This window comes from Hipposideros armiger, unplaced genomic scaffold (assembly GCF_001890085.2).
Source record: "Hipposideros armiger isolate ML-2016 unplaced genomic scaffold, ASM189008v1 scaffold_19, whole genome shotgun sequence".
In the NCBI taxonomy this organism is placed as follows: Eukaryota; Metazoa; Chordata; class Mammalia; order Chiroptera; family Hipposideridae; genus Hipposideros; species Hipposideros armiger.
Genome location: NW_017731369.1, coordinates 4,938,343 through 4,965,042, shown reverse-complemented (window position 1 = coordinate 4,965,042; position 26,700 = coordinate 4,938,343). Strand labels below are relative to the sequence as shown.

The 26,700-nt window shown below is 47.9% G+C and overlaps 1 protein-coding gene and 1 non-coding gene across 2 annotated transcripts in view; both read left to right on the top strand.

Annotated features, from left to right (window-relative positions):
- Positions 1 to 1,714: 1,714 nt before the first annotated feature.
- Positions 1,715 to 26,700, top strand: part of COTL1 (coactosin like F-actin binding protein 1) — a 40,876-nt gene continuing 15,890 nt past the window's right edge. Inside the window, exons 1-2 of the mRNA XM_019635224.1 lie at positions 1,715 to 1,998; positions 2,255 to 2,337. Of these exons, the coding sequence (XP_019490769.1) occupies positions 1,922 to 1,998; positions 2,255 to 2,337 (160 nt within the window). The 5' untranslated portion in view covers positions 1,715 to 1,921. The remainder of the gene's footprint in view (positions 1,999 to 2,254; positions 2,338 to 26,700) is intronic.
- Positions 25,537 to 25,610, top strand: TRNAM-CAU (transfer RNA methionine (anticodon CAU)). The gene has a single exon. It is a non-coding gene; the product is annotated as a tRNA-Met (tRNA).

Genomic DNA, 26,700 nt, shown 5'->3' with positions numbered 1-26,700 from the left:
TGTAGAGGGCAGTGTCACTGGCCCTCATATGTGGGATCCGAACCGGGGCCCTCTGGCATCCCAAGCCAGTTCTTAACCATCGTGCCACTCGGCCCGCCCGATCGGCTCTTCTTATCATCCTGCAAAGATCCTTTGAAACCCCCAAGGCACCGTACCTCTTACCCAGCTCAGAATGTCTTATGTATACCCATATTTCCTTTCTGTGTCTGAACCTCTAGTGCATGTGGGGTCTCTGCATGTATGCGGGGTTTCCATATATATGTATTAAATTTGGTTATTTTCTCTTGCTCATCTGCCTCATGCCTATTTGATTATTAGACCAGCCACCCATTGATTAATTGATTTATTGATTTGACATTTTTTATTTGCCACTGAGAATTTTATTATTAATTGGATATCCTCCCTGACCTTTTGGGTTTCTATTTAGAATTTATTTTAATTATTTAATAACCAAGAGCGGTGACCTTTTATTGAATATCTAATATATTTGCTTATGCATGTCATTTGAATTACACCATAAACCAAACTTACAATGTCAGTACTAGTATTATTCCATTCCAGGAAAGTAATGTCAGAGTTTTTGAGTCTTGCCCAAGGGCCCACGGTTGCAGCATGCAATTCAAGAAGCTGGTCTCCAGGGTCTGGCCCTTTTACCTGCCTTGACACAGCAACTGGTCTTCGTGGAACTATTGGATGAGGGAATGAATGAGTGAGTCAGTGAGGAAATGAAGACAGAATGAGTCAGCTGTTGCACTCAGAGGAACTAAAAGGGGGAGATAAGACGTGAATGCAAATAACCAGAATACAAAGTAAACAGTGATCCCACCAGCATTCTGGAAGCAGTCCACTTTCTATCCCCTATTTAAAATGCTTATTTCCTTCCAATTCCTCCCCACCTAGAAACCTTGGAACCAAACACTGGGGTGGGGGCAGTCTCCTCTGGTTTGATGCATTAAGTCACCCACTTGGAGGTCCCCTGTGGAGCTGTGGTGCTCTGCAGCCCTGGTGGTGGGGGGGAGATGAGGAAGGAGGGGGAATAAAGAGGGAGATGTAAGGTGGGGGAGGGAAGGAGAGAGGAAGGGAGGGGCAGGGGAAGGGAGGAGAGGGAGAAAGAGCTTGAGGAAGAGGGAACAGGGAGGAAGAAAGAAGAGTTGGGGGTGGGGATAATGAAGAGAGGAAAGGAGGAGGGGAAAGGAGGAAGGGAGGTAGGCGGTTGGAAAGGGGGGAATAGATAGGGGGAAGGGGTTAGGAAAGTGGGAGGAGCAAGTAGGGGAGAGGAGGGGGCGGGAATAGGAGGAAGAAACAAGGAGGGGGAGGAAGGGGAGAGAGTAGAGAAAGGGGAGGGAGAGGTGAAAGGGGTTGGGGAGGAGGAAATGGGGGGAGAAGGAGTTGGGATAGTGGAAGAATGAGGAGGGTGTTGGGAGGAGAATAGGGGGAGGAGGAGGGAGAAGAGAGAAGAAGGGAAGAGGGGGAGGGAGAAGAAGAGGAGGAAGGAGGAGGGAGAGGGAGGAGGAAAAAGCCCCTTCTTCAGCCCCTGCTGTGGAGTTGCGCAACCGCCCGGGCTGAGATTGGCCGGCAGCTTGTAAAGAGGCCACGCCCCCCGAAACCCAGAGACCAATGACGAGTGGAGGCGGGGCGGCCTCGTCCTGGGCGGCCAATGACCGGAGGTGGCCTGGGAGGGCGGCCGGGATGGGGGGCGGGGCGGCGCGGCCTTGGTCCAGGCGCGCACTCGGTGCGCACTCGCAGCCACCGCCGCGCTTGGAGCTGGGAGCTCGTAGCCCAGCGTCGCTGTCGCCGCTGCATTCGCTCGCCGCCGTCGCCCGCCCGCCTTCGGCGAGTTCCTGCTGTTCTCCGATCCCTGAGGCCGGTACGGGGAACGCTCGGTCGCTCTGGGCAGTGTCTCCACTGCAGCCCCGCGGCGATGGCTACCAAGATTGACAAAGAGGCTTGCCGGGAGGCGTACAACCTGGTGCGCGACGATGGCTCGGCCGTCATCTGGTGAGGAACTTTATATTGCTCTCCAGGCCCTGCTCCCCGAGCTCGCGAGGGGCCTAGAGTACTGAGCCGTCTTCCAGACGGGACGGATTAAGGGTCATCCCGTGCTGTCTTCCGCAGCCGTAACCTAGGACAGCGTGGAAAACCAGCGCTGGCTTCTCCCCAGCCAGAGCATCTTTTAGATTGTCCTGCTGGAAGCTGGGCACCGTGCAGCTACCAACGCTGATGTGTGTGTGTTTTTTCTTCTCCCAATCCAAAGGGTGACTTTTAAATATGATGGCTCCACCATCGTCCCCGGGGAGCAGGGAGCGGAATATCAGGATTTCATCCAACAGTGCACAGGTAGGAGACGAACCTTTTTTTTTGGGGGGGGGGAATTCCTGATCTTTTGGGAAATTATTAACGTCTGGGGGGAGGAGTGGCAGAGGCCAAACTGAGAGGAGCCTGTGGCCACCCTGGCACCTCTGATTTTAACGCCTCATAAAGCCTTTTTCCCTCTGGATATCCAGAGCAACCAGAGGTGACCGACCGCCTGGCTTCTTTGCTCCACAGTACCCTCTCCAGGTGGGACAGCTCCTTTGCCCCCTGCGGGTCACTGGTTTTCCACAGACAACTTATGGGGTTCCAAACTCCAGTGTTCAGCCCTTCCACCTTCCCCTTTGCCCGTCAGTGAGCCAAAATAAAAAACAATCTTGCTTATTGCAAGAGAAACAAACTGTCAGCTGCACCCTCCTTTCAACCACAATCATTGTCAGTGTGCTGATTATATGTATGTTTTTTATTTGAAGAATATAGTGCCAGATATGAAAGAGTAAACCCCATATGATTCTATTTATATGAAATTGTAGAACAGGCAACGCTAATCAGTGGTGTGAAAAGCCAGAATAGTGGTCACATTTCCGGATAGATAGCTACTGACTGGGAGCGGGGCACAAGGAGGCTTGGGGGGGTGGGGCGTTGGAAATGTCTCATATTTCTATCTGGGAGGTGGTTACAGAGGTGTGCACATATGTAAGAAATCATTAAGCAAATACTTAAGATTTGTAAACTTTGTGCACTTCCCTGTTGTATATTGAACCATTAAAATGAAAGAACACATGGTATATAGAACCATAAACCCCTCAACGGAGGGGCAAAGGCTCAGCATCGTTGGTAATAGAACCCTTTAAAGTTGAGATTGGAGAATGGGCTCTGTCCTGGCCTCTGGTCTGTAGCTTGGAAACAGATATGTTCAGACAAAGGCAGTGCAGCCTGAAGGTTATGGTGGGGACTTGAAGTCAGCTGGGTAGGTGGGTTTGAATCCCAGAGTGACTACTTCCTAGCTGTGTGGTTTGGGGCAAGTTGCTTAACATCTGGGGGCCTTGGTTTCCTCACCTGTAATCTTGGAGGGCCATTGTAAAGATAAGTGAGTTAATGTGTGTCAAATGCCCAGGACTGTGCTCTTACAAACTACGTGGTCATTTGTGAAATAAATAAAAAGTACAAAATTGTACCAAGAATCACGTGACTGCTCCTTTCACTGTTTCCTTAATCAAATGATAGTTTGCATTTAGTCTAATTCAAAGACTGTTTATCAAGTGTCTGGTATGGGCTGGGTGGTACTAGGGTTTTTTGGGGTTTTTTTAATGTTCTTCCAAATTAAAATGTCTCCCTGAGAGTGGCCTCCAGACATCATTCACTCATTGCTTTTGTAAAGGATTGGTTTAAAATATCAGATATGTAAAGTACTATAACAACTCACATATCTCAAGATGCACAGGGCCTCTTGGGGAGAGCTGGTAGGGTCAGGATTTGGACCAGGGCCCGTTGACTCAAGAGCCCTCTCAACCATCATTATCCTTCCACTACCATGGTGAATGCTTTTGCAAGTGGAATAAGTGTACTCTTGACGTTCCCCTGATTCGGTGCACAACCAGAAGATTCAGCAGTGTATTTTTTGCCATGCTGGTTCTGAGGCTTTGTCTCGTAGGCCAGCGTGCCTCATCCTTGAACTTGTGGACGGTGAACTAACTGTTTTTTTCCCTCCTCCTGGCTCTCCATCACCCACTCCCCATTCGACTGGATTCCGCCTCTGAAGCTATTGTTCTCTCCACCAAGTAGGAGAAGGTGACCCAGAGAAGAAAGAGCATCCTGCCAATACATTCCCAACAGATGCTCCTGGCCATTGGGCCTGCTAAGCTGGAAGGGCTTGCTGGGGTCAGAGAATACTTCCTTCCTCTCTTGGGCTTTGTGGTTTTCTACTCTGACCCTTCCCCCAAGGACAGGGATGGGAGTGGGGTGTGCTTGGTGGGGGAACTAAAAATGCTTTCTCTGCTGCTTGTTGATCTTATGAATGGGCTGTGGGAGCTAAAGCCTCCGTCTGCTTTGGCTGGAAGTCTGTCTGCCTTCCTTCCCTGGCCATCTGTTGGACAAATGTATAGGCCAGTTATGGGGGCTGTGTCTACTTTTGTTCTCTCGGAAAAGCTTGTTCCTTCCCGCTGCCATGTCCTTATAACCCAGTGATAAAGGAGTCAGAATACCAACTGACTTTTGATATGTCTGTCCCTGCACTTGACATGCCTTATCTCTGTTACTGAGATTGTTCCCCTTCTACAGATGAGTAAACCAAGGCCCAGAGAGGTTAAATGACGTGCCCGAGATCACACAGCTAGGACATTGCAGAGTTGGGACTTGAGCCCTGGCAGGCTGGCTCTGAGGCCCATGCTTTTGGCCTTTTTGCTTTAAGGAAGTGGTTTAGATTCTCATCTCCAAGCCATGAGGCTTCGTTAGTTGGTACAGTAGGTTCTGGTTGGGGCTTGTGTGATTGTTTGCAGTTTACAAAAGATGTGTTTGCCCACTCATGTGATGCAGGGAGGGCTCTTTGTGGTCCTAAGTCCCAGCCAGGTGTCCTGACAAGCCTGAAGGTCCCCTGTAGCACAGGCTTCCCGTTTCCAAACATCTCACAAGGTGCACAGAGGACTTGGGAGTCTGAAAACTGCACCTGGTCTCTGCTTCTATCCCTCTGGAGCTGTACGGATGGATGGAGTGGGAGGTTCCCTCCTGGGCTCTCTCTTCCCTGACAGTCCCTCCTGGGTGATTATCTCTCTGAAACACCCTCTTCCCCTCTCCTCTCCTCTCCGGCTACTGTCTTCCTTTTCTTGTCCTTCCCCAGCATTTTCCAGAAGGAAATCTGCCTGTACAGCCTCCAGCTCTCATCTCTCTTCAGATCCCAGGCCGGGCTTCTCCTTGTCCACTGCAGCTGTTTTCTGGAAGGTCGCTGATCTGGAACGTTGCTGGGCCGTCACCTTCCGGTTTCTTTCTGCTGGCAGGGTTTGGAGCCCTCTGTGGCCCTGCACTGGACTCACCTGACCTCTCCTTCTGCGCTAACCGCTCCGTCACCATCTCTGCTCTTGCTTCTGCCCCATACTTCAGTCCGTCGGGGTGGTCAAAGATCTTTCAGGTGCAGTGAGAGAAGCCCCGTGCAGGTTAGCTTAAGCAAAAAATCGGTCTGTAGCTTCCATGGCTGGAAAGTCCAGGGGACGTGCTAGCTGCAGGTAAGGCTGCCCCAACTCAAATCTCCCCGCCCGCCCCCCCTTCGCCCCCTGCCTTCATCTCCTAGCTCTGCCTTTCCCCTTTATCCCCCTTCTTGTGGGCAGGAGGACAGGTTCTCCCTGAGGGGTGATACAGTTAGGGGCCAGCTGCTACAGCTTCCAGGCCACAGGCATAGCCATCTTAGCGGAGAGAGAGAGCCCTTTACCAATGAATTTGGGTCTCCAGACCGACAGAGTCTCCTTGACCTGGCTGGGTTCATGTGCCCCTTTTGAACCAATCTCTGGACTCTGGCCAGCTAGGCCTTGATCAGTGCCCATCCCTGGAGTGGGTGAGGGGCAGCCCCACCCAAACCAGAAGATTGAGTGAGGGGGCGGGTGCCTTCCTAAGGGAAGAGTGTGTGTGTGTGTTGGGGGGGAAGATGGGGGGGTAGGGATGAGGGGGGGTTAGGGTTGAGTGGATGCTACTTCCACGAGAGGGGCAAACTAAAAACAGGTCCAATGCCTCTCAGCTGCCACCCCTTTATTGCAACAGCCTTTTAGGCCTTGCTCTTCCTTGTCTTATATCCATTCTAACCCCCATCGCTGGAGTAACTCTTCCTAAAGCACATCTCTAATCAAGTCACTGCTCGGCTCATTAACCTTCTATGACACCCCTCTGCCCATTGAATTAAGCACAGGCTGTCTGATTGGCATTCCAATCAGTTTGCCTCCACCTACATCTCCTGCCCAATAGCTTCCCGCACCCTTCTGTGTGTACCTGCAGGCTGACACTGTGTAACACTCCCAGCCTTTGGAGCCTTGGATTTTGGCTATTCCCTCCAGGTGGAATTCCTCTTCCTTATCTCAGCCCATCTAGGATGCAGCCACCCACCCAGCCTAGTGCCAGCCGTTCTTTATTTCAACAGCCAGGGCACTTTGGAATCAGAAAAGCTCTAGATTCACATCCTTACTCTGCTTCTCTCTTGCTATGTGGCCTTGGGCAAAGACATCCCTTCCTCTGTACCTCAGTTTTCTGGTGTGTAAATGGGAATCTTGACAGCGCCTACCTCTGAGGGTGACTGGGAGAGTTAACTGAAATATGACATCTAAAATTGAGAGCACAGGCTCCTGATACTCATCAGCTGTCATTACTGTTGGCCTTATAGCATTGTTTTTACTCGTATAGCGCTTATGATGACATTGTGCTATCTGTTCTGAAGCCTTCAGTGCATGCCCCAACTCAGCACACAGTAGGCGCTTAACCCCAGGTTAGCTCATAGTAGGTGTTAGACCCTAGGCTGGCATGCAGTAGGCATCAGGCCCCATGTGGGCATGCGTTAGACTTTTGGCCCAGCTCTACATACTGTAGGTGCTCAGTATGTGCTAAGAGGTGGTTAGCACAGTGATTAAAGGTTTGAGCTGGATTAGACAGCCTGGGTTTCAATACTTGCCACCCACCTGGAGCACCTGGTTATCCTTGGTCATCCTTCTGCTATAATGTGGTCATTAGGAGGAGTAAGAAAGCAAGTTCGTGGTACCTAGGATATAGTAAGTGCTCCATAAAGTTAATTACTATGGTTGTCATCTAATTCGATCAATGTGGAAGTAGAGTGTCTGATCTGATAGCACCAGAAAGGTGGGGAGGAAATGGGTACAGAGCAGTGCTGGAGGGTCTGTGGTTCCCCTGACAGAGCCATGGGGTGGGGGTGGGGGTGGGGGGCGAAGGAGCCAGGGCTCAGCTGGCAAAGGCCGCAGGAAAGGAGCCATTTGCCAGACTGACTGGACACATGATCTCTCTGATCGAAGTAGAAAGGGCTTACAGTTCACTCATAAGTGACAAGGCAGTGGCTTGGGCTATGAAATCACATTCTGTTTCTGCACTTTTCAAGTAATACATGTTCTTTGTAAAATGTTCAAAATCCGAAACTAAGAGAAAAGAAGAGAATAAAAGCCAGATATACTTCAGATAGTTTTACCATGCAGAAATGTGTTCATTCCTTTGTTCATTCCTTCATTCATTCTCTCCTTTCTCTCCCCTCCTCCCCTCCCTTCCTTCCTTGGGCCTTTGATTTTGGATATTTCCTCCAGGTAAAATTCCTCTTCCCTATCTCAGTCCACCTAGGATTCAGTCACTCACCCAGCCTAGTTCAATTCCTCCCACTCTTCCACCCACCCTTCCTTCCTTCCTTCCTCCAATGGACATAAGTGGCTACTCTTCAGGGTACTGTTCTAGACACTGAGGATAAATACCGAAGCAGAGAAGGTCCCTGTCCTCATGGAGCTGACGTTTTATTGTCATCGCCCAGCTTTTAAAGTGGCTACATAATGTTGTCTCATAGAAATGCAACATTGTTTAACCGTTCCTTTATTGATGGACTCCAAAGTACTCTGTTGCAAGCAGTTTTATTTTGGAAAGAATTCAGGTATCTGGGAATGAATCCAGTTTTCTGTTGGTGCAGATTTTAGAGCTGATCTGTTAGAGCTGAGCATCAATGGTGGAGCCAGGGTGTCTTGCCTTGACTTGTATTAATAGCTTTGCTGTGCCGTGTGACCTTGGGCAAGTCTCAGATTCTGTCACCTTGTCTGTGAGATGGAGAAAATGATTGCACATAATGTCCGGGGTTGTCGTGAGGACAAATTGACATGATACATATACAGCTTATAAGGTAGTGCCTGGTAGTCAGTGCTCAATAAATGTGGCTATTGTTAATGTAGCACCTTCTTGGAAGGTGTTGTACATCAACGGAGAGGTTGAAATAAACTTGATGGGTGGTTACCAGAAAAGATGCATCATGGAGGGCAGTGTCAGCATGAAGTTGATTTGGGGTAGATGTCTTGTGATGTTGGCTCAATGATGGTTTGCGTGCAGATGATATTCCCTTGATGCTCTGGTGAGCCTGGAGTGTTCAGCTCAAAACATTACTCACAGAGATGTGAGGTTCGATGTTTTTGTCCAGCTTGTCATCCTTTGGGGCAACTTCTCCATCCTATTTTATAATAATCCTGCTCAGCCAATGTAGTTCCTGTATGGCTAACTCTGTCCCTCCCCACTGGGAGGGCATATGACCCAGACCTGGCCAATCAGAGTAAGCCATCCTCTCTGTTAACTGATTGGTTCAGGTTTGGGCCCGTGTGACTCAAGTCAAACCAATCAGATTCATCCCTGAGACTCTGGATAGAGATGTTGGGAAAGAATCCCTTTATCTTTTTCTGGGGTTAAGACCTGTAAGCATTATAAAAAGGCTTGGAGCTTATAGGGGACCCATCAGAGAGAGAACCTGTCTGAAAACTCAGGAACAGAGCCAAAGATGGGGAGTGGAGACCAGATGACATGGCTTGACTCTTGGATCCAGCCATTTGAATTTTGAGCCAACTGAATTTTTTTTCCTTAAGCCAGCTTGAGTGAGTTCTTTATCATTTCCATCTAAAAGAGTTCTGGCCATAATCCCCCCAGGGTAGTCAGCTGGGAACAGGCTAAAAGAGAATAATCCAGGTTGGCAAGGAATTCAAAATCTCTCATCTGAGCATTGACTGAGGAAATTGGGCATATTTAACCTGGAGGAGTGACACCTTAGGGAGACATGAGTGCTGTCTTGAGATGTTTGAGGGAATGTCAGGTGGAAAATATGAACTTCTTTAGTGTTCCTACCCTGATCCCAACCCCATGTGGTAGAAGAGGACCAAACAGTAGACATTTCAGGGATAGATTATGAGTACATATGAGGGAGAGCTGTCTTTAAGTTAAAATGGGCTGTCACTGGAGGTGGTGAGACCCCTATCATGGAAATTATGTCAGGAGAGGTTGTTTGATCACTTGGCCTAGATGTTTAAGAGTTTGAAAGAGGCCCTCCTTGACCATGTACTCTCTTCTCTCTCATAGCCCCCTTCTCTGGTATTCTGCATGATGACAAAATGCATTAACATAGGCTGGGGCAGTGCCCCTCCAGGATGGGGTCAGCCTTACCAGGTGCTGAGAGTGGCAGTGGGATGATTCCTAAGGAGAATGGGGGCGTGTGTACTGTTAAAGAAAAAAATATTCATCCTGACACTTGTTAAAGAATGGTAAGGTAGACTTTATTCAGGGGGCTATTGTGATACGTGGAGGGACCACTGCCCTGAGGTTTTGTAGTAGGGGACAAAAATTGGGCTCGTCTCAGAATTCAATAAAGAAAAGAGGAAATTTATAGTCAAAGAGCAGGGTGGGGGTCAGTGGATAGAAAAGTACCAAGAGGAAACATCAGGGGTAAGTGGGATTCTGGCTAAACCAATCTAACAAGATTCTTGCTGAAGGCCGCCCAGGGTGATCAGACATCACCAGGGGGATTGGGGAGGACAAGGAACATGCTTATAGATCAAGGGTGATCAGATATGGAGGATGGGGGATTTTGGTTAAACTGACTTAGCAGGATCGTTGCTAAAATCAGATGATGCAGAAATGAACACACAAGTCCACAGGTTGAGAACTAGTTGAAAACGAGCTCAGAAGAGCCTGACTAGGCTTTGGCCAAGTTGAGAATCTTTGCCATAACCAAAAGAAGGGGGATGGGATGCAAGAGACAGATACCCTTGCTGTCCGTGGCTCTGTGTGTGTAGCTGTACAACACACATACAATTGGCAGTCTCTGTACCATGCTGTTCTGCACTTGGATTTTTCCCCCCGCTAGCTGCACATACACATGGATTTCAGAAATTTGAGTGAGAAGGGAAGGAGAGAAATTGTCTAGTGAGTCCACGGGAATATGAGGTCAAAAGGAAGCGTTACATTAGTGCTTTGGACATTGTAAAGTGCTCAACGGTGTGTCGGTCGTGCATTCAACAAACTGATTGAGCACTGGTTTTGTTCCAGGAACGATGCTGGGTTATGATTTTTTAAGTGGTACCCTGAAGGGCTATTGAGCCATTGCCTTCAGAGTTTTCTGCAACATTCAGGCCTGCGTTGCCTTCTTTCCCCACGTAACTATTTCTGGGAGGTCCTGAGCTGCATCGCATGGCTTGCGTCATAAGGTGCATGCATTTTGTGATAGCTCTTTTTTGGATTGCCTCTTGGTGATATGTGTGCTTGCTTTTGAGTTTGTGGCCACATCTGTTATGGGGAAGGTTGCTAGATGTCCGTCTTCCTGGCGAGTAGGGTCTCTCTTGTTCAGAAAAAGCGTTCAGTTTGTTGAATTGAATTGAGTTTTTGCTCTTTGAAAATCCTTAGGCGTCAATGCAAACTTTTTGAAAGCGTTGCTTGTGGATTGTATAGATAATTATGTCCACCTGCTCCCCTCCCCTCCCCTCCTTTCTTTACCTTGTTACATTCTGGTGTCCCCCCACATCCAGAGCATGGAACCCCATGCATGCATAGGTCTTCGGTCATCTTCTAGTTGCCAGATTTAGTGGCCATTTCTTTGTCTTTATTCCACTTTAGCTTCCTCAAGCATTTGTCAGTGACCTCTGCTTACTGAAAATGCAATTTCCCTTCCCTCTGCTTCTGCCCTGCAACGCTCTCTTAGTTCTCCCTCTGTGTCTCTCTTCTCTTGTTCTTACTTCCTTCTGCTGGTTCTCCTTTCCCTTCTGGCCCCATAAGTGTGGGTGTTTCCTAGGGCTCCACCCTTGCTCAATTTCTTGTCCAAGGAATTTGTTGAGTACCTACTGTGTGCCGTACCCTTTGCCGAATGCTGAGTTGGGCCCTATCCCTGACTCCAGTGAACTTGCAGTCCGTCCGGGCCAGAGGTGGCTTTCTAAACTTCACATCAGGTTGTATCAACTCCTCCCCCCTTAAGAACCTTTTGTAGCTTTTGCTCATAAGGTCCAATGCTCAGAGATGGCATGGAGGCCCTTTATGACAGGATGCTATGAGGCAAAATGGTTTCTAGTGCTTGGTGTGACCGACGCCATCTTAAGAAGCAAGTTGCTCTCAGGGACCTAGGTTATTCCGGGAGGGGTGGGCTTTGGAATATGCAGCTCTACGTGCCAGTTGGCCTCAAGCCACCTGTGTCCCTGAAGGCAATATATATCAAGCTTCCATCCCCCAATAAACTCTTTGGTTTAATTCTGGAGCGTTCAGCCTCTTTCTTTGGTTGCTTAGCTGTGTCCTCCTTTGGAGGTCAGTTCCAGTGCACCTTGGGATATTTTCCCAGCAGATGCTTTCCAGCTAACCACCCATCCCCAGTGCTCATCCTCGAAACATAGGGTTCTGACCTGGATTCCCAAATACCAGGCACTATGTGGATGCTTTGCATGTATTAGCGCATCTAATTTTTTCCATCCATGAGGGCCATGGATGGAGCGAGTACAATGACACCGTAAGTAGGAGCCATCCCCATTTTACTGATGAGGAATCTGATAGTTTCCTTGGAGAGTCAAAATTTACTTGCTTGAGGGGCGGCCGGTTAGCTCAGGTGGTTAGAGCTTGTGCTCTTAACGCCAAGGTTGCCGGTTCGATTCCCACATAAGCCAGTGAGCTGCGCCCTCCACAACTAGATTGAAAACAACGCCTTGACTTGGAGCTGATGGGTCCTGGAAAAACACAGTTCCCCAGTAAAGTTTTTTTTAGGAAAAAAAAAAAAGTCACTTGCTTGAGATGGTGCAGTTAAGTGGAAAAATTGGACTTGGAACCCAGATCTATGTCCGAGGCTCCCAGCTTTCCTCCTGCCCTGAGCTGCCCTGCCCTCCCCCTTCCTTGTGACTTGCGGACAGTCTTCCATTTTGCTTTCCTGGAGGACTTCTATATATTTGTCAAAGCCCAATGGAAATGTTCCCTCTGCTCAGATACCTTCCTTGCTCTTGTGATGCCATCACACTGTGCGGTGGTTAATGTGCTTGTCTGTTCCTTCAGTTCCACGATTAGGTCTTAGAAAGAGGGGCTTTGTCACTCTGGTGGTAGTTTCCCCAATGGGAATCCCCACCCCTCATGGTTAGCCAGTCCCAGTATCTTTTTCTCCAGTGGGTGTGTCACTCCCTTGTATGGGCCCAAGTCATGGGCTGTAGCACTTACCGGTCCCCCAAGTTATATCCACATGGGCATGTGTGTCTGTTTGTCTTCTGATTCTCCTGCTAGAACCTGAGCTCCTGGGGGAGGAGGGATCTTGGTCTGTTTGGGTCTCTGCTCTACCATCAGAAGCCGGCATTCTCCTTAGATATTTGTTGAATAGATGAATGAATGACAGTCCCGAGATGTTTGTGAGCTGAGCTCACTCCTGGAAGGCCTGCTGTCCCCTCTGCCGACATAACAGCCCAGTGGTCCATTTGGAGGGTCTGCAGGTGCTGAGACACCCTGGCTGATGTCTCTGGCCCATGTGGCCACCCCCCCATTGGCCTCTGGCCCAGGTCTCCTGCCTGGAGCCCCTGCATGGCTGCATTCCTCACCAATTTAATTTTATGCCTTTGGCTTTTCAAATTCAGCTCAGTGGCCTCAGCAGGGGCAGGTCCCCAGAGAGAGGTCTGTGTCTGAAGGCAGGGCTTTTACCTCCACATTTTGTATTTTATTTCACTAGTGCATTTTGAAATTAACCTGCTTTAGATCTTATTTTAGTTCTGGACTTAGTTTATTATTGTGCACTTATTCTGTTTTATCTTCTATGCATTTGTGTAAGTTTTCTTGCCAATAATAAGTAATAATAATACTTTCAAAAATAATGGCGAGCACTGAACGTTTACTTGCTAGGCATTATGCTAAGGTCATGGTATGAGTTTCCTATGGCTTGATGTAACAAATTTCCACAGACTTAGTGGTTTAAAACAACATAATTTTATCATCTTATAGTTCAGAAGATCAGAAGTTCAAAGTCAGTTTCACTGGGCTAAAATCAAGGTGTCAGCAAGGCTGGTTCCTTCTGGAGGCTCGAGGGGAGAATCTGTTTCCTTGCCTTTTCCAACTTCTAGAAACCGCATGCATCCCTTGGCTTGTGGGCCCTTCCTCCATCTTCCAGGCCAGCAATGGCAGGTTGAGTTCTCACAATGCTATCTCCGAGTCTGATTCTCCTACCTCCCTCTTCTCCATTTAAGGGTGCTTGTGATGACATTGGGCCCACCTGGATCATCTAGGATCATCTCCCTATGTCAGGATCTTTGATCGTGGCTTCAGTCCCTTTTGCCATGTCAGGTCGTCACATAGTCACAGGTTCTGTAGATTAGGACATAGACATCTTTCGGGGCCACTGTTTTGCTAGCTACAGTCATCTAATCATTTCATTTAATCTACACCTGACCCAGTATGGTAGGCCCTGTTGTTATTCCCATTTCATAGATGGGAAAATTGAGGCTCAAGACATGAAGGCACTGGCCCAGGGTTGCAAGGAGGATGAACAGTGTTCCTTACCCAGGGCCTGCGTTCCTGGCCGCCACTCCTGACACCCTGCTGTTTCCTGACACTTGCAGCTGAAATTCTTTTGAAACAAGGAGGGAAGAAAGACCACAGGCAAGATGTTATCTTTGTTTCCATTTTTACTGAGAAATAATTGACGTACGTCAACTGTATAAGTTTAAGGAGTATACAGCATGATGGCTTGAGTTACATATATTGTGCAATGATTACCACAGCAGGTTCAGCTAACATCCATCATCTGATACAGATACGATAAAAAGAAAAGAAAAAATAATTTCTCCTTGTGATGAGAACTCTTAGGATCTACTCTCCTAACAACTTGCCACAAGCTGTCTTCTTGAAAGCTAAGGGACAGCTGTAAGGCCTGTGCCCCTGGCTCGTGTCATATTTGTGGGAATACGCAGCTCAGAGGTAATTTTTCTGCCTTTGTTGAAATGGAAAACCTGTGATGGTCTCTGGGGAGCAACACTCTGTAATTCAAACGCCTCCATCCTTTCCAGGGTAACATTCTAATTTCGTTCCTTTTGTCTGAAAGGATATCCCTTGGAGGTCATCTGATCTGACCTGGAAGTACTCCCTCCCCCCCCTTTTTTTTGGCTATAATTCTACCCTGACTGTAGAATGGAGTGTATTGTTCATGGTTTGAAAATGAAGGAAACTGATGCCTCAGGCAGGCCAGGGACCCCCTACGGGTCATGCTGGGCCTTCTAGGGAGGAGTGAGAATAGCCAGCCTGGGGACAGCCCCTGTGTGAGCTCAGGCGGTCACATCCCCTCTGGCCCCCTGCCCAACAAGAGGAGGGCCTGTGTTCACTCTGTGAGCTCTTGCAGCCCTGAACTGGATGCCACTTGTTCTGTTCTTGATTTGGCAAAACCTACTGCCATGTGTCCAATTTCGGGAAAGTAACTTACTCTCTTTGGTGATTTGTAATGACTCATCCATCCAACCAATATAAATCGAGGATTCAGCCACCCTGGATCCTGGGGAAGTTGAGGGGGCTAAGTCACAGAGTTTACATTCTGTTGGAAGTGCAGGGACAGAGAATAGACGAGCTAGCAAGTGGGATCATTTCAGAATGAGATGAGTGCTATAAAGAAAATGAAATGGAGCAATGGACGATAGACAGGCTGCAGAGAAGCCACACCACCATTAGCCGGGGTGGTCTGGGGAGGCCTAAAGAGGAGAGATGGCGCTGAGGAGAGACCTGAATGAGAAGGACCTGGACATGTGGGTATCTGAATGACGAGTGGGCTCAGCACAAGGGAAGGCCCTCAAATCATATATCCGATCATGGTCAGGGATCCAGAATGCATAAAGAACTCTTATAACTCAACAATAACAAGACAACCGCCCAACTCAAAAACGGGCAAAAGTGGTTCGACTCCCGCATGGGATGGTGGGTACACCCACCCGCAGCTAAGACTGAACTGGGCACCTTGAGCTGAGCTGCTCCCCGGACGGCTCGGTGGATAGAGCGTGCGCTCTTAACAACGAGGCTGCTGGTTCGACTCCTGCATGGGATGGTGGCTACGCCCACCCGCAGCTAAGATTGTAACACAGCACCTTGAGCTGAGCGGCACAATTGGACTTGGAGCTGAGCTTGCTGCACCCTCCACAACTAAGATTGAAGGACGACAACTTGGCTGTTCTCCTTCCCCGATTCCCCAACGCTGTTCCTCTCCCCCAATTCCCAAATAAATTAATAAATAATAAGTAAATAAAAAATGGACAAAGGATTTGAATGGACAGTTCTCCAAAGACCTACAAATGGCCAATAAACACATGAAAAGATGGTCAATGATATGAGTCATTAGGGAAATGCCAGTCAACTACCCAGTGAGATATCACGTCACACACACTAGCAGGCGATAATAGCAGGTTAGTGAGAATGTGGAGAATGGGAACCCTCATGCATTGCTGGTGGGGAAGGAAAATGGTGCAGCTGCTGTGGGAAACAGTTTGGTGGCTCCTGAAAACATTAAGCCTGAGCCATTCCACTGCTTAGTATCTGCCCCAGAGAAATGAAAATACATGTCCACACAAAAACTTGTACATGAAGGCTCACAGCAGCATTATTCACACTAGCCAAAGAGTAGAAACCACCCAGATGTCTATCAACTGATGAATGGATAGACAAAATAATGTGCTATGCATGACAATGGGATATTCAGTCCTAAAAAGGGATGAAGTCCTTACACATGCTACAACATGGGTGAACTTTGAAAACACGCCCAGTGAAAGAAGTCAGACACGAAAGGCCACGTATTGTATAATTCCATTTATTTGACGTGTCCAGCACAAACAAGTCCATGGAGATAGAATGCAGATTAGCGATTGCCTGTGGTTAGGACAGGGGCTGACAAGTGATGGCTAATGGGTATGAGGTCTGCTTTTGGGGTGATGAAATGTGCCGGAATTCGGCAGTGGTGAATGGTTGCACAATCTTGTGGATATACTAAAAACCAATGACTGTACACTTAAAAGGGGTGAATTTTATGGTATGTAAATTATCTTGGTTTTTTTTTTGTTTGTTTTTTGTTTTTTGTTTTTTAATGTAAAGAAGAGAAGAGGGGTGAGCAGGATAGAAAATCATGTAGGCCCTTGGCTTCAAGTGTGCAGGGAGGTGGGGTCGGGAGGTGGGCAGGGCCCAGAGCGTGGCTGGCCTCACAGGCCGTGGTGAGGATTCTGGAGTTGACTAAGCAGTATGCATTTTATTCCCACTGCTTTTGTTCTGTGGCCTTCTAGAATTTCACCTTGGTCCTTTCTGTGGCTATTTTCCATGTCAGCATTTTTATTTTTGTCATTTTTCCTTCTAGTCAGACCTGCCTTTCCCCACGGTGACTCTCCAACCCCACCAGCCCCCTTGCCCCACCGGCCCCCTCACCCCACATGCCTACAAGGGTTTGATTGCATGTGTTCCCATGATCCCCACTGCCTCCATTTGCTCCATAATAGTTACATTGGTCCTTGTCATTGTCCCTGTCGAGTGTTTTTTACCACTTGCTCTGTGCCAGGCCCAGTTCTGAGGGCTTTACACTCTCACCTACTTCTGAAGAGGATTGACACCCAGACACAGCACCGTACCCTTGGTTGTGGTTGCATTGTCCCAATCCAGCTTGGCATGGGGCTGGTGCCCAGGGCATGTTTCATTGCCTTAATCCCTTGCATCAGAAATGAGTAAAAAAAAAAGTGGAGGTTCTGTCTTAGATATGTGTGTGGGTTAATAAATAAGTGAGTCAACAGAAGAGTAAAATGAGTCAGTTGTAAATGTGTGGGCAAACTCAAGGGCTGGGAATGTTGATAATAGCTACGGGGATGGACAAAGCGAGCCATCTGTTTGTCCGTATCTCCCAGGGACTCTGCGGCAGAGATGGAGAAGCCCGCCTCCAGCCCAGAGAATTGGGGATCAGAGAGGGAAAGCTACTGGGCCATGGTCACACAGCAGAAAGAGGCAGAGCTGGGACGCGAACCAAGTTGCTGAGGGTTGGAGTTTGTTCCTCTGGGTACCCTACTTGGCGACGTGAGCGGGAAAGATAGAGAAGAACCCCCCACATTAGGCAGGCATGGCTAATTCTAGCCATGTCATGTTGGTCTGCCCTTCCCACTTGCTTTTTATAAAGGGCACATTTGTCCAGACCAGTCATTTATCTGTCTGTCCACATCTGATACCCTCTGCTGCCTGTTCATGCCTGCTCTCTGCGGGTGGCAGCCACACCTTTAAAACCCCCGGAAGGAGACTGGTTTTGTTCTTATAAAATCGCATCTCCTCACTGAATTGAACGCAGCTGAGAACTAAGGACTGAAAAGTAGCTTCAGAAAATGGTGCGAAGGCTCTTCGTTTAATCAAGAAGTGTTTCTTGAGCATGACCCGTGTGGCAGGTACTACCATTGGCACTTGAGGTATAGTAGGGAAAAGATTGCTGCCCTCCTGGAGTAGAGGTGAGCACACTGAGGAGCCCTCAGAGAAGTCATCCTGAGCCTTTAAACTGTTATTTTACACACAGTAATAATAAGCTAATTACATGCTCCTCTAGCCTGCGGCAAGCCAGGAATAGAGGGGTTGGGGGAGGCAGACATTTTGACCTTGCCCCCAGAAGCTATTGCTTTTGTCTGTGTAGTTCTGTCAGAGTCTATCCCTCAAGTTGTTGACATGAGCCCCCATCAGCCTTACCCTGTTAGCTGGATGAACTCTTAAGTCAACTTTCAAGACCTATATTAAACATCACCTCCTCTGTGCTGCCTGCCTTGATCAGCCCCCCCCCCCCCCCAGGCAGAGTTAACTTCCTTCTTTCTTTGATGTTCCTATTCACCCTGTGATAATAACTCTCATTGCTACGGTACTAACTACTTTGTGTTCACACTTTGTTTTTGTGACTGTGTAGTTTTTGAGGAAGGGGATTGTGCCTCATTCTGCCAAGTTCTTGGATCACAGACTGTCAATAAGTGTTTGTCAAATGACTAACTGGTAACAATGGAACAACAGCAAAACTCTAAAAAAGCTGATACAAGAATGTAGAGCAATGTGTTGCAGAGGCATTTTGTGCTCCAGCAGTCAGCCACCCCCCCCACCCACCCCCGACTTCTCCAGTGTCCCTGTAGATGCTTCAGTGTCTCATTGTAGATGCTGTAGTGATGTACTCAGAGCCTTTAGAAAGTGTTACAGCCCCTGGTCTCTAAGTCAGTGGGTGGAGTCGGGTCTCACTCACTGACTTCCATTTAAGGAAGTAAAAGGCACCATTTAAAAAAGAAAAGCTATGGTGCTTTGTCACTGGGGGAAAACCATGAGCTACCCTGGTAATTTGGATATCCAGATCAGCGCGTTCCCTGAGGGCTCCCACTGAAGTAATCATCTTTCTTTTCCTCTGGCTATGCTGTACTCTATTTTTCTGGTGTTCTCTGTCAAACTGGGTAAGCTGGGTCATTTGGCCTTTAATGAACATCAGGAAGGAATCTTTTGGGAAGTCTATGCTTTGAGGAATGGGTCGAACAAAGTATCAAATTGCATAGACAGTGTGGTCTCAATGCAGAGACTCTGTACATATACAAACATACCATACAGTATAACTCACATCAATAAACAAAAGTCTCCATTCACCCTCTATGAGGAAGGAAAAACCCAAAATGTACACAGGGCTTTTGTTCCTGGGATAATGAACTTTTTAAAAAAATTTTAATAACATCTTTTATTTGACCCACTATATCCAAATTATTTTCATCTCAACATGTAATCAATATAAAAATTGTTAATAAGGTATTTTACATTTTTAGTATTTTTTTATTAGTTTCAGGTGTATAAAACAATATAATAGTTAGACTTCACCCCTCACACAGTGATAACCCCCTCCCCCAATCTGTTGACCCTCTGACATCGTATGTATCTATTACCATTTCATTGACTCTATTCCTATGCTGTACTCTCTTTATTTTTTATACTACTTAATATTTTCTGAATATTTTGTGAGTGGGACAGGAGGGTTTTTTTGGTCGTTTTTTACCAATCAGGGCAAACAATGAAAGCCACTTTGAAAAAGAGACAGCGAGTGATAATGGGGCTTTTCAATAATGATAACTCTCCCTTCAAGGGAGGAACCCCCGCTCCTTTCAGCCTCAATCCCCTGGAGTGGGGGGCGGGGGCGGGCACCCAGTAAGCCCTCTGTGTCTGCCAGAGGACATACTTCCCAATTCCTTGTCCTGTCTCCTGTCTCGGCCTGGGCTTCTCCCATGAGCAGCCTGCGGGAAGCAAATACTGGTGTGGCGGCTGTCCAGCTGTCACCTTGCCCTGGGTGGCAGGATGTGAGAATTCTTTCCCATTATCTTTCATCCCCACTCCAGGGAGCTCAGCTGGAAAAAGCTGACAGCTCAGCTCTTTGGTGTGTGGGTTGTTTTCTCCTTACTGAACCTTGTTTGCATAACTATATAAGGTAAGGTCAGCTTTAGAATGAGCTGCAATCATGTAGCTCCTGCTGGGGCAATTTCCTCCCCACTTCTTTCCCCTTTCTTTGTCTTGCTCTGAAGTTCAAAGTTGGATGGAAATTGTGAAGTGATTAGGTCTCATCCCCTCTCTCTTCTTTATGGTGGCCAGCAGATGTTGATGGGGTACCTACTATGTGCGTGGCACTCAGGGTTCTAACAGGAGCCTGGACAGATATGAAAGGAGTTAAAAAGATCAAAAGGACATGCACCAAAACATTTGCAGGGGTTACTTAGGCGGTGAGACCCTAATTTCTGCTTATGTGTACTTCTAATTATTCTACATCTAATATGTGTGTAGCGAGAAAAAAAACAACAACCATTCAAAGCAGTCTCAAAGCAAAAGTATGAGAAATTCGTAAATTGTTTGGCCCATCACAGATCCTCAGTCTCCTCTGGGTATTGTCCTTCTCCAGCCAGGGCTGGCTTTGGGGGCAGGCAGAGGGAAAGACTAGGTCCCTTTTGGGAGAAAGAGGGGGCCCTCAGTCAATGTGGATCCTGTGTTGGGGTCACCCTGGTGAGAATACTGGGAGGGATTGGGCTTAATCTGCCCCTTAGGGAATCCCTGAGCCTCAGAAGATGTTAAACCTCGGGGGAGGGGACAGAGAAAGTCCTTGAGATGTTAGTGCAGATTATATGCCATTCGTAATTTTTGGGAAAATATTAGAGCAGCTCATCCCGGTGGCCTCGGTGATTCCAGAGAAGTCTGACTCCCCCTTTCTTTCCTTACCCCCTTCCCATGCCCTTTGGTGGTCATCTCCCCCTGTTTGTGTCATTATTTTCGCCCACACCCCCATGCTATAACTGTTCCGCATCGTCCCCTTGGTCCTTCTGCCTTCTCTGTCTCTCTTCCTAAATCCCTACCTCCTTTCTGGTCCTAGACAGAGAGCGTGGAAAGAGGGAAGAGAGGGGAGAGGAGGCGCAGGTGTGGGGGGGAAGGGGGTGGAGACCGGAGGGAACGAAGGGAGATGCAGGGTTTCAGCGTGGGGTTAGAGGAGAGCCAGAGGGAGGAAGGGGCTGCAGAGGAGAGAACTCAACAGGATGACAGCCAGTGTTTAGTGTTTGTAAGCACTTACTCTGTGCCAGGCAGTTTCTGAGAACTTGATGTGTGACGACTTGATGCTGCATGTTAGCTTAGTAAATGAAGGTGAGGAGCCTCAAAGAGAGAAAAGGACATTAAACCTAGGGTTTCTAGGTTCTGAGGGGTCGGTCCTTCAGGCCGGTGTGATTGGCTGGTCCAAGAGCTCTTTCACGCTGATAGCCTGTCATTGCCTGTGACCAATCAGAGGGTCAGGTTCTTTTGAGAGTGGTTTTATTAACGCCGCGTGAGGACCATTTTTTTCATGAACAAGACTCGTATGGGACGGGACGGGAAGGGGAGGGTTTCCACAGCCTCAAATTGGGGACACGTAACATGAGGTCAGCCTGGGCTTTGAGCTCATGGCTCTGGCCAGAAGGCAGGGCACAGTGGCATTGACAGTTATCAAAGACAGGGCTTCTGACCTTGCTTTGTCATTGGTTGATGTCTCCCCTGCGATGGGGCTGTATGGGACTTTGCAATGCATTTGAGAATCCTTGTTCAAACAATCCTTGTTTGGCTTATGGCAAAAAGGTGATCTAGAGGTCATAGAACTCCCTGACCCCCGGCACCATGGTTCAGTAGCTCTTTTTCTACAAACGCCTCTGCTCTTCCTTGGGCTGTGGAATTTGGGTGGCGGGAGAGTCTCTGGAGGGGCAATCATGATGGCCTTTGATGGTGAGATACTCAGGAACCACACTTAGATGCCTCTACTTCTGTAAATTATAATATTGAGAAGCCAGGCCACACAGGAAGCGCCTTTACATGATCACTTCCTTAAAACAAAAGGTATGTCGGTGGGAAGGAAGGGGACAGGGGCTGAATTTGGGGCACTTCGGCTTTTCTGCTCACAAGACCTTTTGCCTCACCCTCTTTCCCAGCCAGGGGTAGAGCTCTCCATGCTAAAAGCCCCATCATTTCCTCCTCTCTTCTCTTTCTCTAGGTCCCTGGTTCTCAAGGTTTTGGGGCACCAGAATCCCCCTGGGGGCTCCTTCAAATTCAGTTCCCAGGCCCCATTTGCAGTATCTGAATTTACATTCTAATGCATTCCTGGGAGATGCTGACTTGCTGGTCCCAGGACCACACTTGGAGAAGCTGGTGTAGATATAACCAGTTCTCCGATGGACAGGGAGAGTTGTCTATCACTTCACCTCTCTAAGCCTCAGTTTCTTTATCTGTAAAATGGAACTGTGATATTAATTGTCACCCCAAAAAAACTTTAATGAAAAAAAAAATGGGGCTGTGAACAATGCTGATCTCACAGAAAGGCTGGGATAAAGAAATGTGCAAATATGTGTAAAAAGTGCTTAGAGCGGTGCCTAGCACATTGTAAGCACTCAATAATTAACAGTGGCCTCTGTAATCTTTAGGACCCTCGTTTGTTTCATCTGTATGCTCCAGTGCTTAATGCTGGGTTTCACACATAGTAGGCCCTCAAAAAGTACTCATGGAATGAGTGACTAAATGACTGTGTGCCTAAGAGTGCCCGGCTTTGAAACGCAGAGTGTAGTGCATTTGGTGGATACAGAAAACGCCTGCGAAGAAGGTAGAGGCTAGGAGGCTCCCTCTTGGATTTGGCAGTTAGGGGGCCACTGCGGACCTCTGAGGGCAGCTTCACTGGTGAGGTGGAGATAGAAAAATAGCAACCATCCCCATCAGCCAAGCCCTTCGCGTCTTGCTTTTTTCATTTAATCCTCACAACCACCTTATGAGGTAAGTATGTGACCCATTTTCCAGACGAGGAAGCTGACCCTTAGAGACGTTCAGGACTCTGATGGAGGTCACACAGCTGCTGTGTAGTGGGGGTGAGTCTCTAATGGATTCCAGGACTTGGACAAACCTGGGTGCCCTAGAGCAGAAGGTTGAGGGTGAACAGCCCAGGGAGCAGCAGTTGTAGACAGCTGTACTGAGGCCTCTGACAGAGGGAGCTCAGGGTGTCTTTTCCTGGTGTGAGTGTTTGGGTGGTGTCCTGGGCCTGACTTGCCCCACTGGGGTCATCCAGAGCTGCAGCCTCAACTCCTGAACCTTAGTCTGAAAAGATGTGCCATTGGCCCCATGGGGGACTGAGTGGCACCATGAGGGTGATGACAACCTCAAGTACCAACTGTCTCCCGGCCAGATTTGCAATTTTAGTACACACACACACACACACACGCGCGCGCACACACACACACACACACACACACACGTGCACACACATACCCAGACATGCATGCACACACACAATATACATATATGATGAGGTATAGCTCTGCCTTTCAGTCAATATACCCATGTTTTCCTGTGTGTGATGGTAGCAGATGAATGAGGAGATGTGTGGTTTCCACTTCTGATGCCGTGCTGTGGCTGTGTGTTTGTGTTTGGTCTGCCCAGTGCAGCCCAACAAGTGACTAAGAACTAGAACTTCCTCCTGCACAGATCAGTTGGAGGTCAAAATGGCCTTACCACCTCCTTCAGGGTAAGTGGGGGAGAGAGAGGCTTCAGGTCTGTGTGGGCAGCTACGAAAACGTTGCTCAGATGAGCAGGCATTTCATTCCAGACTCAGCTGACTTTTCAGTGTCGGGCCAAATTTTGAGCAGCAAACATTTGTAAGCATACGTAACTCTTGGATTTCCAAAAACGTCAGCAATCTTGTTGGCAAACCACTGTTAGATAAGCACCAAACGGCCACCCAGGAAAACAGTCTCGCCTGCCACGATAATTTAAATGACATTGGCCTGCAGTTCTGGGAGGTCCATAAAGGCGAGGTTCCCCATGTCCTTGTGGGTCAGGGTGTGTGACTTACTTATTGTGCGTCTATCTTGTGCCAGGCCCTGGGCTGGTACTTGGGACACAGGGCTTGCAACTTTCCCACATGGAGGCTTTGGCCAGGGAGGGGGCGGTTGGGATCCAAATGTGGTCTCACAGAACCCCAATGTCCAGGCTGACCGATGTGAACACGGGAAATAGAGTGGTTCCCAGGGAAAGACTGCATTTTTTTTTTGGCTTGTTTTGCCTTGGCATCACAACTCCCCCTCAGGTCAAGGCTGCAATTTAATTAAATGCTTTGGTGCTGGTTCTCCTTTTCCTCCAATGAAACTACTCAAAACAGTCCATGGGCTTCCCAGCTACGGTCGAGAATGCTGGGAAGTGCTCAGCGGCTTCCCACCCACGCTCCTGTCTGCACCGGCCACCTGTGGCTGAGTGAATTTCAGTTCCTCCGTCTCACCAGCCTCGTTTCCTGCACCGCTCGCTACCCACCTGGCAGCTCCGCCCTGTGGCTACAGCTTCAGGGAAAAGATTTTACCATGTCAGCCAGGCGGGTTTCACAGCGCCCATATTTCATCAACATGATCAACGAATGAGGGAGGTATGAAATCACCCCAATTTGGAAACACCCCCAAATGGCCCATCAACAGGTGAATGGATGAACAGATTGTGGAATATCCATCCATACAATAGAATATTATTCAATCGTAAAAGGAATGGAGTCCTGAGCATGCTACGATGGGGATGAGCTCCGAAAACATGCTGAGTGAAAGAAGTCAGACACAAAAGACCACGTAGTGTATGATTCCATCTGTGTGAAATGTCCAGAACAGGCAAATCCAGACATAGAAGGCAGATTAGTGTTGCTTAGGGCTGGGGGAGGGGAGGACAAGAGTGACTATGAGTGGATACGGGGTTTCTTTTTGGGTGGTGCAGATGTTTTGGAATTATTAGTTAATGGTGATGGTCACGCAATATGGTGAATGTACTAAATGTCACTGAATTTTATGCTTTACAATGGTGAATTTTATGTTACATGACTTAACCTCAATAAAGGAAAAACGTGGGAAGGACAAAAAAAAAATCACTTCGTTTTACAGATGAGGCAGCTGAAGCTCAGATGTTTGGAAACTAAGTCAGAGTCCCTGGGGAGTGAGACAGAGCTCTCCCCGACCCCCTGAATGTGGGAATCCCCCAGACTCCATCTTTACTTCCTTCCCATGGCCAGTTGGTCATCAAGCCCTGCTGATTTGGCCTGTTAAGTGTCCTGAGAGCATCCTTTCTTCTCTGTCCCCACTGCCTTGTCACCCACTGACCCCCATGATTAGGTCCCACGATGGGCACCCACCAAACTCCCATGGCCGTGTGGGCAGACATACCCAAGCTGTCTAGGTCCTGGGGTTCAGGCCTGGCTTTGTTATTAGCGTGTTACTTTGGACATATCCCACGACCTCTGAGCCTCGTCGATCAAATAGCAATTTGGATGTTGATGAAGGTGATGACGGGAACCACCCTCCGTCACCCACCATGAGAGAGTAAAACGTAAATGTGTTCTATAAACTGAGAGGTGCTGTGCCCGTGGGAATGGTCCTAATGATCTATTTCCTTTAAGAAATAAACATTGTGCAGTCCCTTAGCTTGGACTGTAGAGTTTGAACCAGGAGTCCATGGCCTGCTGAGAACTATTTCTTAGCGCCCCTGGGACAAATGGTTCCCTCATAGACGGTATAGCTTGTTGTCTGACAGTGCCTTTGAGGCACTAACCGGGCAGTGAACTTGATCAGCTCCATTACACTGAGAAGGCTTGTGGTCTTAGGGTAAACCTAAACATTATGTGGGATACAGCGTGGAGGCATCTAGAAAGATTCTAAGAAGAAAGTCACCTTGATTAAAAAGGAAAAAATTTTTAAAAAACCTCAAATGCGGAGTGGCCAGTTAGCTCAGTTGGTTAGAGCGTGGTGCTCATAACACCAAGGTTGTCGGTTCGATCCCCACATGGACCACTGAGTTGTGCCCTCCACAACTAGATTGAAACAACTACTTGACTTGGAGCTGATGGGTCCTGGGAAAACACACTTTAAAAAAAATTGTTAAAAAACAAAACCAAACCTCCAATGCATCAGTATCACCTGAGTGCCAGTTAGAAATGTAGACCCCAGGGGCCCGTCCTCACCCTGCTGAATTTAAATCTGCATCTTAGCAAGACCCCCAAGTGATTCAAATACACAGGAATGTTGGAGAAGCACAGCTCTACTCTGTCACTGGGTACCTGAGAAATCCTACAGCCAGCCACTGAAAGCCATTGAGAATATCAGATCTCAGCAGAGCTGCTGCTACAAAATGAACAGTAACCCAGACCGGTAGCATCCCCATGGTCAGCCTTTACCAGTGAGGGACTATAGTGAGCTCTCACTGGTAAGTGCAATTAACATATAAACTATTTAGGAATTAAGCAGAGTGAGGATATGTGATTTCCTCAATGGAAAGCGCAGAATTTTGGTGGGAACACAAAGGGGGTCCTGATTAACTAGGGACACAAACTATGTCTAGAAGTTTATTCTCAGCTAGAGGTCTGCCCCCTGGGGGACATTGGGCAATGTATGGGAACACATTTGGTTGTCACAGCTGGGGCAGGGAATGTGATACCTGCATCTAGTGGGTGGAGGCCAGGTATGCTGCTCACATCTTACAATGCACAGGATGGCCCACAACAAAGAATGATCCAGCCCTAAGTGTCAGGAGTATCGAGGTGGAGTGATCCTAGGCCATCCTAGTGGGAGACACACACACACACACACACACACACACGGCACTTTAAAAACTCAAGAATATCACATAATATTTTGGTAATGCAGAACAGTAGAGGTTGGGGGGGACTTCCTATGGTGGATTGGGGAAGAGAGTCTAAAGTGACAATAATGAAAAAAAATGTGGCAATGAAACGAAACGTAAATGTAAATCAATGGAACAAAATAGTCCCCCAAGTCAACTTTAATAAAAATGAATATATAAGATATAACAAGCAGAACACACCTAATGGGAAAATATTTAGAATTCTTAAAGGCCTGGTTGTCTAGCCATAAGCTAAACATG